Consider the following 15861-nt stretch of genomic DNA (forward strand, 5'->3'; position numbering starts at 1 on the left):
CTTGCTGCAGAGGAGACGGCTCATATTCTCAGGGACTGACTTATAATCACATGGCATCTCTGTGCAGCGTTTACATTGCTATGACCACCGTCTCCTACAGTGTGTGTGTGTGTGTGTGTGTGTGTGTGTGTGTGTGTGTCACAGTTGGCATATAAATGCATCATCGCAGATGTGAGATTTTATGATAGTGTTCAAGCAACACTTCCGACATCCATCCAAATTCTTCCATGCTCCCCCAGACTTAGTCATGTATGGTGAGAGGCTAGGAAAATATTTATTGACTGGTGGCTTGTAGCCCTGGGGGTTCCAGGGAAATATTGGGTGGTGGATGATCGGGTTCAGACCAGCACAGGGAGAGGACACACACACACACACACACTTGGAGAAACTTTACCCTGTATACTCTTTCACACATCATCGGTGTAGGCCTGTCACAGAGGCTTACGATGAGATGCCACGCTGACATGTTTCTTGGCAGCATTAATGTCATCTGTAGATATTGGGCGCTAGACTGGAATACAGCCAACTAGTAGGGGTTGTGTGTGTGTGTGTACCAGAAATACCAAACATTTCCCAGCTTCCCTGCCCCAAGCCTAAGTCTCTCGTCCCGTAAGTGTCTGTCTCACTGTTCTGTGTTACTGAGTTGCTCATTTTAAAATAGCTATTGGGGCCTCTGGCTCTGTTCTAGTTCAATTCAATTGATTCCTCTTTCGACCTATAATCAGTGCTAAGTACATTCATGTCGGCTTCAATAAGCTACACTTCATTCATAGTTGAATAGAGCTTCTGCAGGAATGCAATGCAGCAGGTCATTTCCCCATTTCATTTTCGGGACTACTAAGTGAGGAAGAGACGCGCATAACTAAGATAATTGAATTGTGAATGTTATGCAATTAAGCTGGTGCTGCATGGCCTTTCTAAACCACCTGGTCCAAACCAGTGACGTGTGGTATGATACTATGCAGGCTTAGTGCAAGGAATCAAACTGAGAAGACACTTTCCTGTAAATCCAGCAACCCATGCAACACAGAACACGGAAAGAGAGAAGAAAAGGGCTGGGCAGACATGGCTCAGAGGTTACTCACGTGCAGAGAATTGATTGGTCCTCTCGGTCTGGGAGGGAGAGAGAGAAAGAGGGAGGGGGTGGGTAGTGGGAGAGAGAGAGAGGGAGAGAGAGGGGGGGGGTAGTGGGAGAGAGAGAGAAATGGGGGAGAGAGATAAATGGGGAGAGAGAGAGAAATGGGGAGAGAAATTATTCACAGTGTCAGCATTTAGCATACTCATCGGCAATAGCCCATTCCCCAAAATCCTTCTTTCAAACTGAAATTAGGTCTTGTACCAAATGTATCACTGGCTGACTGATGTACACCAAAGTCATTTTTACAGAACATAGCCAACTTTACTGAGCTTGGTGAGTTTGCCATTAAATGAGATACTCCCTTCAAACAGGTTGAAGGTCATTGTCTGCACCAGGAGTGAAATGTAATTTCACTAAACATTTCAAAAGCCTCAGGATCCAGACATTTCACAGGCACACAAAATGGAGGAGGAATCGAGGAGTCTTTCAAATGAAAGCTTTGTAGTGCCAAACCTCTGCATTACAGAGATAAGGGCCGATAGTGTACCTTGTCGCTGAAAGCTACACTCTTAGAAAAAAAAGAGTTCCAAAAGGGTTCTTCTGCTGTTCCCATAGGATAACCCTTTTTGGTTCCAGGTAGAACTATTTTTTAAATTCCATGTAGAACCTTCTGTGGAAAGGGTTATGCATGGAACCCAAAAGGGTTCTACGTGGAACCAACAGGGTTTCCTTTTAAGGTCTAAATAACACCTTTTTTTCTAAGACTGTATGTCGGCTATGTCCATCATGTGCATGTGAAAACAGTTTACATGAAGTCATCAGACTCAGTCAGACCACGGTAGGCGTAATACTGCAACCAAAGGCCATCTTTCTCTGTATTTACAGTCTTGTTATTTTAGAGCCCTGTATCACTGAACTGGTGGGCTGATGACAGAAACACAGCTCTCTCGGAAGAAGGCAAAGCATCAATGTGATTTACAGTCAGCAGGAAAGAGAGGAGAGAGAGAAGAGAAAGAGAGAGAGAGAGAGATACTCTGGTTTAACAGCTAGAGAATTAGGAATAAGAAGGAGGGACCCATTTGAAGTGACAGCGAGGTTGGGACAGTTTGCAGACAACAAGCCAATCACTGAGCTCCTTCTCATCTAATTGACTGAGGTGAACGGGGGCACCAATGGGTTAACAGACAAGTTGCGTTTCGATCAAACAGTGATCCAGTGATTTAATTTTCTTAACTCGATTGGATTTGATTAATTGTAACCAGATTTGACATCGGGTTGCATAACTTCTTCAGATTACAGTAAATTACTGGAGAATCAAAACACCTCAACACTAAACTATTTAATTGATTTATTTATTTTGCTCCTTTGCGCCCCATTATTTTTATTTCTACTTTGCACATTCTTCCATTGCAAAACTACCATTCCAGTGTTTTACTTGCTATATTGTATTTACTATGCCACCATGGGCTTTTTTGCCTTTACCTCCCTTCTCACCTCATTTGCTCACATTGTATATAGACTTGTTTATACTGTATTATTGACTGTATGTTTGTTTTACTCCATGTGTAACTCTGTGTCGTTGTATCTGTCGAACTGCTTTGCTTTATCTTGGCCAGGTCGCAATCGTAAATGAGAACTTGTTCTCAACTTGCCTACCTGGTTAAATAAAGGTGAAATAAAAATAAAATAAATAAAAACACACACTGGTGGTTGATGCTACTGTACATGACTTAACATCTGTCACGGTTGCCTTGTACTCCAGTTAATAGGCTGTGATGGAAATATAAATATAAAACACACACACACGTCATTCTTCTCCATAAATATATGTAATCACATTTTTTTTTATTTTGTAATTTTTTCATTGGGGGGTACAGGTACAATATACAAATTGATATAATTTAATATTCAGTTCATATCATATTTACCTGTGGACTGCCACTCAAAAAAGAAAAATCATTATGATCATTTTACAGATTTGTAAAGTTATAATACATTTAGTATGTAAAGAATGATTGCTTGTAGTCATTACCACCAGAACATGTTTCTAAGACTTCATTCCTCACACTCGTATAACACCACATAAAGCACTCTCTACAGAACACCACTGTCTGCCACCAGACCAAGCTGTCTGCCTCCAGACCAAACTGTCTGCCTCCAGACCAAACTGTCTGCCACCAGACTAAACTGTCTGCCTCCAGACCAAACTGTCTGCCTCCAGACCAAACTGTCTGCCGCCAGACAGTTTAGTCTGCCGCCAGACCAAACTGTCTGCCGCCAGACCAAACTGTCTGCCGCCAGACCAAACTGTCTGCCGCCAGAACAAACTGTCTGCCGCCAGACCAAACTGTCTGCAGCCAGACCAAACTGTCTGCCGCCAGACCAAACTGATACAATGAGAGGCATCCGATCAGTCCCCGGAAGCAGTGGGCTCCAAATGAACCCAAGGTCGTGGCTGCCGGCCAGGCTAGCACCAGAGAGTGGCAGTAGAGGAGCGTAAGGGAGGTGGTGAGGTGTGAGGTCATGGGAACTAACTGTGGTTCGGCTGCCAGCATCAGCGCCTCCTCAGGCCTCTCAGCTGTGTCACATGCCTGGCAGAACTGGAGTACCACAGATAAGACAAAGGCCATCAGCTCCCTTCCCTTCTGCAGTGAGTCCCTTCCTCTGGGCTCCGGTGGCTCGCCACTGACGCCAGATAGACCTTTGTGGTCAGTTCTGGCTGTGAGTCTGACTAGGGCTGGGCTCTTGTCACCAAGGCAGAGCAAGGGGCTGATCCACAGTAAGAGGCAGAGCATGGGGCTGACCCACAGAGGCAGAGCATGGGGCTGACTCACAGTAAGAGGCAGAGCATGGGGTTGACCCACAGTAAGAGGCAGAGCATGGGGCTGACCCACAGTAAGATGGGGCTGACCCACAGTAAGAGGCAGAGCATGGGGCTGACCCACAGTAAGAGGCAGAGCATGGGGCTGACCCACAGTAAGATGGGGCTGACCCACAGTAAGAGGCAGAGCATGGGGCTGACCCATAGTAAGAGGCAGAGCATGGGGCTGACCCACAGTAAGAGGCAGAGAATGGGGCTGACACAGTAAGAGGTAGTGAATGGGGCTGACTCGCAGTAAGAGGCAGAGCATGGGGCTGACCCACAGTAAGAGACAGTGAATGGGGCTGACCCACAGTAAGAGGCAGTGAATGGGGCTGACTCACAGTAAGAGGTAGTGAATGGGGCTGACTCGCAGTAAGAGGCAGAGCATGGGGCTGACCCACAGTAAGAGGCAGAGCATGGGGCTGACCCACAGTAAGAGGCAGAGCATGGGGCTGACTCACAGTAAGAGGCAGAGCATGGGGCTGACCCACAGTAAGAGGCAGAGCATGGGGCTGACCCACAGTAAGATGGGGCTGACCCACAGTAAGAGGCAGAGCATGGGGCTGACCCACAGTAAGAGGCAGAGCATGGGGCTGACCCACAGTAAGAGGCAGAGCATGAGGCTGACTCACAGTAAGAGGCAGAGCATGGGGCTGACCCACAGTAAGAGGCAGAGCATGGGGCTGACCCACAGTAAGACGCAGAGCATGGGGCTGACCCACAGTAAGAGACAGTGAATGGGCCTGACCCACAGTAAGAGGCAGTGAATGGGGCTGACACAGTAAGAGGTAGTGAATGGGGCTGACTCGCAGTAAGAGGCAGAGAATGGGGTTGACCCACAGAGGCAGAGCATGGGGCTGACCCACAGTAAGAGGCAGAGCATGGGGCTGACCCACAGTAAGAGGCAGAGCATGAAGCTGACCCACAGTAAGAGGCAGAGCATGGGGCTGACCCACAGAGGCAGAGCATGGGGCTGACCCACAGTAAGAGGCAGTGAATGGGGCTGACTCACAGTAAGAGGCAGTGAATGGGGCTGACCCACAGTAAGAGGCAGTGAATGGGGCTGACTCACAGTAAGAGGCAGTGAATGGGGCTGACTCACAGTTAGAGGCAGGAGAAAGAGAGAGAAAGACAGAGATAGATATGCTCTGGTTAACAGCTAGAGAATCAGGAAGAAGCAGGCGGGAGCCATCTCAAGTGACAGCGAGGTTGAAAGAGGAATCAATTGAATTGAACTAGAACAGAGCCAGAGGCCTCTATAGCTATTTTAAAAGGAGCAACTCACAGTAAGAGGCAGAGCATGGGACTGACTTACAGTAAGAGGCAGGAGAAAGAGAGAGAGAGATGCTCTGGTTTAATGGCTAGAGAATCAGGAAGAAGAAGGAGGGACCCATTTGAAGTGACAGCAAGTTTGGGACAGTTTGCAGACAACAAGCCAATCACTGAGCTCCTTCTCATGTAATTGGCTGAGGTGAACGGGGGCAGAGTCCCAAGGCATGGGGCTGACCCACAGTAAGAGGCAGAGCATGGGGCTGACCCAAAGTAAAGGCCCAGAAGCACAGTTTGGGACTGTACCCATCGCATCTACTAGCAGTGAGCTAGTTTATAGAGGGAACGGTGGGAACATAATTGACCAGATTTCCCATGTGAAGTTTCATAGCCTAAGTGCCATGTGCCGAGTTCTCAGACTGGACTATAATAGACCATGACCAATATAGCATAAGAGAGAGAGAGCTGCTCACACCGGCAATGACTCATCAGGAGCAGAACTCCATCGTAGCCCTGAAGACAGCCTTCAGTCCAATCTGTATCTCTACCGAGGAGGAGCACTTCTATGTTAGATGAGCTTTACCCCTGAAGACATCAATAACCCAATCGTTTCTGGGAATACACACCTTAATAGGTTTAAAGAGTTTCCATTCAATCTGGGAGAGTCATGATGCGCAGTGGAAAGGTGGACGGAAAGGATTGTGATGCATTATTAGATTGACTCCTGTGAGGTACCGTAGTCAATCATTCAAGACAGGGGTGCATCTTTTCCTTTATAGGGGCTGTGTATTTTCCTGTATTCACCAAAGGAGTAACACTTGTCTCTAGGCTAAACCTTATCAGCTTTTCATGGACGACAATGACCCAAATGATTTCATTTCCAAATGTTTGATTTGAGGATTATTCCTATACATAGTGCAATGTTTTGTTGATTATTTGTATATTTGCTTATTGCATTGTTAGGAGCTACTCCAACGTCAACAAAACAAAGGAGATGATTGTGGACTTCAGGAAACAGCAGAGGGAGCACCCCCCTATCCACATCGAAGTGACAGTAGTGGAGAAGGTGGAAAGTTTTAAGTTCCTCGGCGTGCACAGACAAACTGAAATGGTCCACCCACACAGACAGTGTGGTGAAGAGGGCGCCACAGCGCCTCTTCAACCTCAGGAAGCTGAAGAAATTTGGCTTGTCACCTAAAACCTTGACAAACTTTTACAGACGCACAATCGAGAGCATCCTGTCAATCTGTATCACCGCCTGGTACGGCAACTGCACCGCCCTCAACCGCAGGGCTCTCCAGAGGGTGGTGCGGTCTGCACAAAGCATCGCCGGAGGCAACCTACCTGCCCTCCAGGACACCTACAGCACCCGATGTCACAGGAAGAACAAAAAGATCATCAAGGACAACAACCACCCGAGCTACTGCCGAAGGCAAGGTAGTACAGGTGCATCAAAGCTGGGACCGAGAGACTGAAACAGCTATCTCAAGGCCATATGACTGCTAAACAGGCATCACTAACTCAGAGAGGCTGCTGCCTACATAGAGACTCAAATCATTGGCCACTTTAATAATTAGATCACTAGTCAGTTTAATAATGCCACTTTAATAATGTTTACATATCTTACATTACTCATCTCACATGTCTGCACCTTATACTATACCTTATACCATCTATTGCACCTTGCCTATGCCACTCGGCCATCGCTCATCCATATATTTATATGTACTTATTTGTGTGTATAAGGTAGTTGGTGGGGAATTGTTAGATTACTTGTTAGATATTACTTCACTGTCGGAACTAGAAGCACAAGCATTTCGCTACACTCGCATTAACATCTGCTAAACATGTGTATGTGACCAATAACATTTGATTTGAGCTAGTAACCAAAGTATTTAGCTGCACCTGCTTTAACATCAACTGTACGGGACCAATAAACATTGATTTGATTAGATTTCCTAATTATCTCCGGAATTTCACCCCGAGCTACGAGATGGCGAGATGGGTGCACTACAAAGCAATCCGATGAATTCATGTGAAATGTGGAATTGTTGCTGTGATGTAACAAGTGACGAATGTAACGTGTCGTGTTCAAATCTAGCTGGTCCTTCACCATTTCTTAGGAACAGAGAGAGAGGTGCTACTGGTTTCCATCTTTGTCTGACACTGAGTTTGGGTTGCTGCTGGGCATTCAAGTAGGTACTGTAAATCGCCTCTCCATTCATCCTCACTTAGCAGATGAAAAGGGTTGTGGAGAAAAGTCTTGATGTGTAATAAAAGCAGTAGTAGTGCTACAACCAATGTAGCAAAACAGGAATCTGTTAGCATGATGTTGCCATTTGTTGTGGGCAGCCGGTCATATTAAATGTTTTGCGTCGCAAATATTAATTATTTGACGTAAAAAATAATCATGTTTTTGACCACATCTGAGAAACTACATTGGAAACCGTTTGATATTAAACCAGACTCAGAAGCGGGACATGTTTCATTTGGGTTTTCCCCCTCTTCTTTCTGAGCTGAGGCCAACAGCCTTTCACCGTCTCCGCTACAGATTCTACAGATGGTGGCTGGCCACTGACATTTCCCATGACCTCTTCCTGAGTCACTGGAAGTGGAACTCTCTCTCTCTGTCTCTCGGATATTAAGGTCTTTCACACCCCTGGACACGGTAACGACACATGCCTGTGCAATAGACTAAGACCCTTTAAAAGCCATCAGAGGAAGGGATGATACCTGAATAGTTGCTCAATGTCCCTGAAGGTGAGGCTTTGTCTGGACCTGGCCTCCTGGAGGGAATGTTCGGATTAAATTTCTGTCCTGTCCTGGATGAGCTCATTTGCGATTCCAGCCCAGCACAGCTAACATGATATACATCAATAAAATAATACTTGTGGTGGAAGGAGGGCAATCATTCACCCATGAGACGCTGCACGCACAAACTCTTACAAAATGCTAATGTCCTTCGCTACAGTAGCCGTAACTATTCTAATTTGGCTCAGTAATGTCACAGAGAGAGGCAGTCCTGGCCAGGTATTCTGATGGAGGAAGAGAGCTGGTTTGAAAGAGTGAACTGGAGAGAGGAGAGAGGTCAGAGCTAGATGGGTTGTTCTGTAGGAAGGGATGCCAGGGTGGGGGGAGACTCAGGCACAGCTGGATGGCTCATCAGGGACAGTGCAGCTTCCTTGATTTGAGCAGGTTCTTCCTGGCTTTGATGACGTGCGGGGGGCCTGGCTTGACATTCTCACTGATGCACAAGGATTTACAGGCATTTCATGGTATGATGTCATCATCCGCTGCTCTACGCACGGCCGTACTGAGAAGCACGCACACACACCATTGTCTCATCCTTCTTGTGTCTCCCTTTACATTCAAAACCCCTATCTCTTTCAGACGCAAACACAGCCCAGACAGCAAGGCTGCTGTGGAAACATCTCTCCCTTTATCTGGCCAGCTGCAGACGCGGGAAAGATATAATCGATTCAAGAGGACGTTCTCGAATGCCAATGTATCATGCCAATGTATCGACCTCAACAACATCTCCAAGATCGTAAAACTCTGTTGACTATTTGAGGGGTAGAAGCCATGTTGGGCATAGATGGGGAACCAAGCAGAGCTGTTATTTCTGTAACAGTGTTTTATAGCCTAGTCATGAGAACCATTGTATGGGATTCACATGATTGGTAGTGTTCTTTCCAGCTTCACATGACTTGATTATTTTGGATGGCTTCAAGAGGCTTCTCCACAGAATAGGATAGGATTGGTTGTTAAAATATTAAAAACCTATTCAGTTGTACGGTGTTTGGCCAATTCTTTAGTAATGGACTGTCTCATGGGAGGGAAAAAGGCAGTACCAAAGTTTTGTTATTAATGCTCAAAATAATAGAATAATGACTTAATAATTTACAGCCTAATTAACAAGTTCACCACCAGGCTTGGATGGATGGCTCCACTTGAACTCCTCCACAGACCATAGACAACAAAAACAAAACACGTCACCATCTTTCAAACCTGTGACAAAGTGAAAAATTGGAGGACATTTTGGGGACAGTGGCTCTGCGTGTGGCATTTGCGACGGAGAGGAGACAAGGGAGGATAGGACGAGCGAGAGAAGAGCAGAGGGGGGCAGAGGGAGCTGATCTCAGCCCACAGACAGTGAGCTCATTGTGAGCCTGTGGCCCGCTGGGCCTGGGCCAGCCTCCGCTATTGAAGGCTAATGCCGGCATTAAAGAGAGGCAATGGAGTGGAAACTCTCGCCTCAGAAAGCCCAGCTCCAGAGGTCACTTTTGCTGTTAACAAAGTGGCTTTGAAGGAGGAAGACCTCAGAAACCAGTTTGATATAAATAGAGGTACAACACATCCACTGGGCTGTGGTGGATAATGAAGACAAACTGGTGGTCTGTAGCTTTAATTGAGCATAGTCTAGTCATAAGTTTAAGAAAAAAGAGAGAGGAAATGTCTCAAAATGAACTCTGAGCACTGATAACTTATAGCAGATGTACTCTGCAACAAATAAAGGCATCATCCAAGTGTTGTGTGGTGAGCAGTAAGTGGTATGTCAGTCAGCAGATGCCAGAGTCCAAACCAGAGCAAAATGAAGATCATTGTTGGTTGGCCTGGCTCCTCCAGGGGAAGTTCCAACCGGCCACAAGACAGGGGGGATAGGTCCTATCTCACACTGTGGACTGTGGGCTGACTGCTTCCCCATTACCCCCTCCCCTTCAGATCCCCCCCCTGCTGGATTAATGCAGTGACCAGACTCATTCCACACATTCCAATTCACATCCCTGCCAGCCACGAGCCTCAAGCTCAATTGTAACAAAAAGTGTGCTCATGCTGGAAATAGAATGCATACGAGTGAGAGAAAACAGACGTGCCCGCGAGTGTTAACAGCATCATAGCGCGTCAAATTAGCAGGGCAAGTCTATTTTTCTTGAGTCTACGCGGAGCAATTCTGGTAAAACAAGCAGATAGAATGCAGATAGAATGCATTTGTAGAAAAGGATTAGGGAAGATAATTACAATTCCTCTATGCTAAGTAGACTAAAGATGTAGTTTATAATGTATTGGGCAGTAAGCTAAGGTCGCAGCCTACCTGTGTTGATTTCATAGGCATATAGCTTAGGCAGGCTATGGCTGAAAAACTTGAGGACCGCTTACGTAGAAGAACAAGAAAGACTTGGTTGTTTATAAACAACTCGGGTTTAGCACAGGTACGGTGGCTCCCGTAGGACATCTAAGGAACTCACAACAATAACTCTCAGGGGCTTCGTAGGGAACATAGATAACTGTTTATTATGGATTTTCATTGGCATACGCTATACTGTGTATGTGAATTGACGCTCGGTACTCTCGCACGCAAATTTTCACGCCGTTAACAGGCGTCTGTGATTTCGGCTTCACTCTAGACTCTAAGGCAGAAGGCAAGCCTCTCGTTAACATCTACTATATGGATGGACAACACATGTACTGACCAAATATGGACAAATACCTGGCCATATACGAAGAACACCTGTACTGACCATGTATGGACTGCTCTATCCATTTGGCTGACTGAGGAACACTGGGTGTTTACAGCCTTTCCACAATAAAATGAGATGTGGGTTTTGGTGCCCTGGCCTGTACAGTCAGAAGGACCAGGTCCAACATCCTAAAACTTTGTTGACAGTTTGACTGTAATTCAGCAAGCAGGGGAGCAAGGAATTGCTGGAATTGGCCAATTTTGCAGTCTACAATGTGTGGAGAGGTATGGAAAAGCTATCCCATTAAAGCATTAGAGTGGTCAGTTTGTTAGTATAACACCTCAGGAGCAGTTATTAGCCTGTTAATCGGGCAGGACTCCAGCAGTGCTTAAGGGTCTCGTCAGATTATACTGTATTTACACTGAATGTACAAAATATGACACTTTCCATGACATAGACTGACCAGGTGAATCCAGGTGAAAGCTATAATCCCTTATTGATGTCACCTGTTAAATCCACTTTAATCAGTGTAGATGAAGGGGAGAAGACAGGTTAAAGAAGGATTTTTAAGCCTTGAGACATAGATTGTGAATGTGTGCCATTCAGAGGGTGAATGGGCAAGACAAAAGATTTACATGTCTTTGAACTGGGTATGGTCGTAGGTGCCAGGTGCTCCGGTTTGAGTGTGTCAAGAACTGCAACCTTTTCCTGTGTGTATCAAGAATGGTCCACCACCCAAAGGATATCCAGCCAACTTGACACAACTGTGGGAAGCATTGGAGTCTATATGGACCAGCATCCTTGTGGAACGCTATCGACACCTTGTAGAGCCCATGCCCCAACGAATTGAGGCTGTTCTGATGGCAAAAGGGGGTGCAACTCAATATTAGGAAGATGTTTCTAATGTTTTGTACACTGTGTATGTTCTCTCTGACATAGCCTGCATGCACCAATCCTCTCCCCCTTTCTGTTACCATCTCATTATAAAACAGTTAATTCCGGCAAGGCATTATGATTGCTGATGATTGATGGCGTTCACAAGCTGCAAAGCTGTCTTTGACAGCAAACAGCTGGCAGGCGGTCAATAGGGGGTTTTGGACTGTTCCTCTGTGTCTGGTCCCTGTTAGCCGTCATCTGTGCTTAAAGCAGTCAAGATAACACTCACAAAAACAAACACTGTGGAGTGCCTGCTTGTGAATGGGGTCTAAGAGGCAAAGCCCCTGGCCCCTGAAACAGCCATGAAACAGCAGTGGCAGGGCTTCTGCTATGGGGCCATTACACTGCAGTGGCAGGGCTTCTGCTATGGGGCCATTAAACAGCAGTGGCAGGCCTTCTGCTATGGGGCCATTACACTGCATTGGCAGGGCTTCTGCTATGGGGCCATTAAACAGCAGTGGCAGGGCTTCTGCTATGGGGCCATTAAACAGCAGTGGCAGGGCTTCTGCTATGGGGCCATTAAACAGCAGTGGCAGGGCTTCTGCTATGGGAACATTAAACAGCAGTGGCAGGGCTTCTGCTATGGGGCCATTAAACAGCAGTGGCAGGGCTTCTGCTATGGGGCCATTACACTGCAGTGGCAGGGCTTCTGATACGGGCAGAACCAGGAGTTAGTCCTCAGCCACCAACATCAACTTACAGATGGGAAATAAAATAAATAGACAGACCCAGCAAATCTAGTTTCCATTTCCAACGTGGATCTTTCCTGAGAAATGGGTCCTTAGAAGGGAAATGTGATAGGCTAGGCTAGATAGGCGGATTCATCATTTTGAGAAGTTAGACAGCCCCGGACATCTGGACATTTATTCAGTGTGTGTTGTTTACGTGACCCAGACCAAGGCACCTGGTACAGTACACGTTTAGGAAATCTGTGTTTAATATTTACCTCAGGAGTGAGATAAATTACAGGAGACAGGTTGTGTACTACTGGACTATAGCTGTCACAGCAAGGACAGAGGGAGTGACGGGGAGTGACAGAAAGTAAGGGAAGGGAATCACAATTAAGCCAGAACCTGAGGCCTTGTCCTACTTCAATATTTAGAATACTTAGATCATGGAGTATAATGCAAGGTAACACACACCTGCCATTCTGGTAAAGTATTAGGGACATTCAATATCTTTTCCCCTATCGTGAGACTGACCTGAGGGAAAAACCCAGCAGTTGAAAGTCTGATGACAAAAAAGTAGCCCATTATTAAGAGCTTACCAAGGCCCTGAGGACTTTCAACAGGGCTCATTTACTGTATGTTAGCTCTGCCAAAAGCCAATCCATGCTGGGTGACAACACAGAGAGGAATTCTCACTGTGAGTACGGCACATTGTGTATTTTTTTCAGATGAGTGGACAGCCAATGTGGCTCCGTCCTGGCTGAGAAACAGAACCAGCTGTCCCGAGACGGGCGACCAACCGCACCGCGCAGGAATTTGGCGGGTAGTGGTTTGAAGTAATTTTTCATTAGTCACACAAACTGAGGGACTGATTGTGATCTCATCTACAGCTTCAGAGGCCAGAGGCCAGGTCCAAACCAAGGCCAAAACAAAGGGGAGAACGTGGACCTGGGTCTCCTGATCTGAAGCCATTGTATTCCTGAGCCAAGATGTTCTAATAAATTCAATTCAAGACGAAACATGAAAGGTGTTTCAAAGGGAGAAGCACATGTAGAATACTGAACACTTTGGACACCATGGAACGTTGAGAGGGCTCTTGTGAACGTCACTTAGACAGAGATTACATTTCCCATCCCTTGTATCGTTCAATCCAGGCCTGACCGAGGCTGAATTCCACGGGTGAGATCAAACGCATTCCTCAATGTTCTAACGTCATTCCTCTCTCGCTGTTCTCGAACTGTCACTACAGAACCAAAAAACAAAAACACAACAGAAAAGGGATGACTTGGCTATAGCTGCAGTCAGTCTCAGCCTGCCCCGGACAGAAAAGAAAACGGGTAATCTGCAGGTCTTGCCCTCTCAGTGTCCTGTTTGACTTTGTTCCTCCCAGGCCCAGGGTCATTAGGAGTCCTCTTAGCCTCCTCCCGCCTCTGCAGACAATGATTTATTCTTTATTCACCCAGAGGATATACAGCAGCCCAATGGCCACTCCTGCATTCCTTGCCATTGAACTGTAATGGCCAGCAGAGAGGTTTGGTCACTGCAAGAAACAAGGGTAATGGATATTCTCTAGCTTCTTCAATGTGGTACAAAGTAGCGTTGGTATAATGATGGTGGAGCGTTGGCATAGTGATGGTGGAGCGTTGGCATAGTGATGGTGGAGCATTTGGCTCCACCGGCTTAATGCCAGTTGTTTTACAAACCCTAGAGGGGAAGAGCCATAGAAATGGATCATTGTCAGCATAATCCAGAACTTTATAGGTTTATGACATCAACCACGCTCATATTATATCTCTAGGGAAAATGGCTGTGTGCTGCAGTATTGCTGAGCCTGCCGTGGATCTCAGGGGAGGCTAAAGAAACAGCTAGACCTCTGCTCTGTCTGGAGGGCACAGTCGTTTAGGTGCTCAGACTGCAGAGTGTCTCCAGGGACATCATTCCCATGTTTGGCAGCTGGAAACATCAGAGGAGTGCTGAATCTGCTGATATTCAGGGTAAAAATTCCCTGCAGGTTGAATGAGTTTAGGGCCACAAAGACTTGGAAATTGGGGGGGAAATGGGACAAATGTTATCTCAATTCCATAACATATGTGAAAAGCAACAGAGCAGGCTAACTCAATTAAAGCTGTTCCAACTATTAGGCTAAAAAAATCCCATGGTACCATGGTACAATCCCATGGTACACTATCTAGAACCGGTAAGGTTTCACGGTAAGGTCTACTACACCTGTTGTATTCGGCGCATGTGACAAATAACATTTGATTTGATTCAGAAAATTTGATCAAGCCTGTGTTTTCTTGGCTCTACTTGGAATTCCTTAAAAAATGTAGCAGGTCTCTTTTTCACTAGACTAACAACAATCTCTGTGTGTACTCAGTGTGTTCTAGTACTCAAAGGATGGACGAGGCAGGCTAGGCACAAAGCCTTGGATTCTTTTCAAAATAACTTTGGCCATAAAAACCATTACAGGTCTTATTGGTACAAAGTGGGTCATGGGATGCAGCGGGTCCCAGAGTGTACACACTAGGCCTACATTGTAATAACACACCCACAATCGCTTTGAGTCTAGACCGTACATTGCACATGAGGTCTCCATCCACGGAAATTTTCCTCCACACCATTTACTTAACATTTCGTTATCTTTGAGACTATTATCAAAGACATGAGTGTATTTAGTGACGGAGAGGGTTCCCATGAGACAAATGTAGGCTTATTGCTCAAAGCTTATGAGGCCAATATAGATCTGCCTTGAGTGGACCTAATGGCTTATCCAAACACAAGGGAGAGTCCTTACAGAGGCCATTCTCTTCAATCTCACAAAACCTTGCTGTTGGACAACTATGTTGGTTAGGGACAGTGTTGCCGTTGATGCGAGTACAGTCCACTCTTGAAATCCCCGTGCTGACATGGGTGTTTCTTCTCTCAACCAACACATGGTTTCATTCAAGAGAACATCAGCGCTTTGCATTTCTTAACGACACGTTCCAGAAATGTTCAAATTAGCCCCTTGTAACTGACTGGACGCCATCAGTCCAGAGCAACGAGAGAGATTATGGAAAGAATCTGGAGAAGTAATTCATGGCAGATGTGTGGGTCTAGTTGTGGTGGGGGAGGCCTAGTTACACAACCAGGACTTTGTAACTTTACACCTCATTTAACCCTCCATCTGGCCATTGGCTGGCATCTCAGAAATGCTGGGATAATGACTAGCCCCTGGAAAGGTTTAGACATCTTTTAGCCAATAACTTGATTTGACTGTCTGGAAGTTGACTTCCTTGGATGAAGATGTGAGGCCTACAAACTGTGAAGATAACAAACTGCCCAGGGACGACAGATGATTTATCCGTCTGGCTAAATCTGGCACAGTTGCAGAAATGTTGACCAATGTGCATTGTTCATGTTAATGAATACTTAACCTAATACATGACATGAAGCAAATGCCTGTTCCTCGTGGCTAAATTTGAACTTCAATGTCCAAAGGAACATGTGATACTATCATCAGTATCACAACCTTTAGGGTTGAAATCATGGCACTGAGATAATGCCATGATGATATCCATAACACTATGCAGTGATCCAGCGACATTT

At 46.0% G+C, this 15861-nt stretch overlaps 1 protein-coding gene across 24 annotated transcripts in view; it reads right to left on the minus strand.

Moving 5' to 3' along the window:
• LOC110485800 (myosin-10) overlaps positions 1-15861 on the minus strand; it is a 95662-nt gene that overhangs the window by 52272 nt on the left and 27529 nt on the right. For all 24 annotated transcript variants that reach the window (XM_090195890.1, XM_036940464.2, XM_090195889.1 and 21 more), the window contains exon 4: positions 1086-1113. In XM_090195890.1, coding sequence (XP_090052016.1) covers positions 1086-1113 — 28 coding nt within the window. The remainder of the gene's footprint in view (positions 1-1085; positions 1114-15861) is intronic.

This window comes from Oncorhynchus mykiss, chromosome 13 (genome assembly GCF_057628025.1).
Source record: "Oncorhynchus mykiss isolate SJ-2025 chromosome 13, ASM5762802v1, whole genome shotgun sequence".
NCBI lineage: Eukaryota > Metazoa > Chordata > Actinopteri > Salmoniformes > Salmonidae > Oncorhynchus > Oncorhynchus mykiss.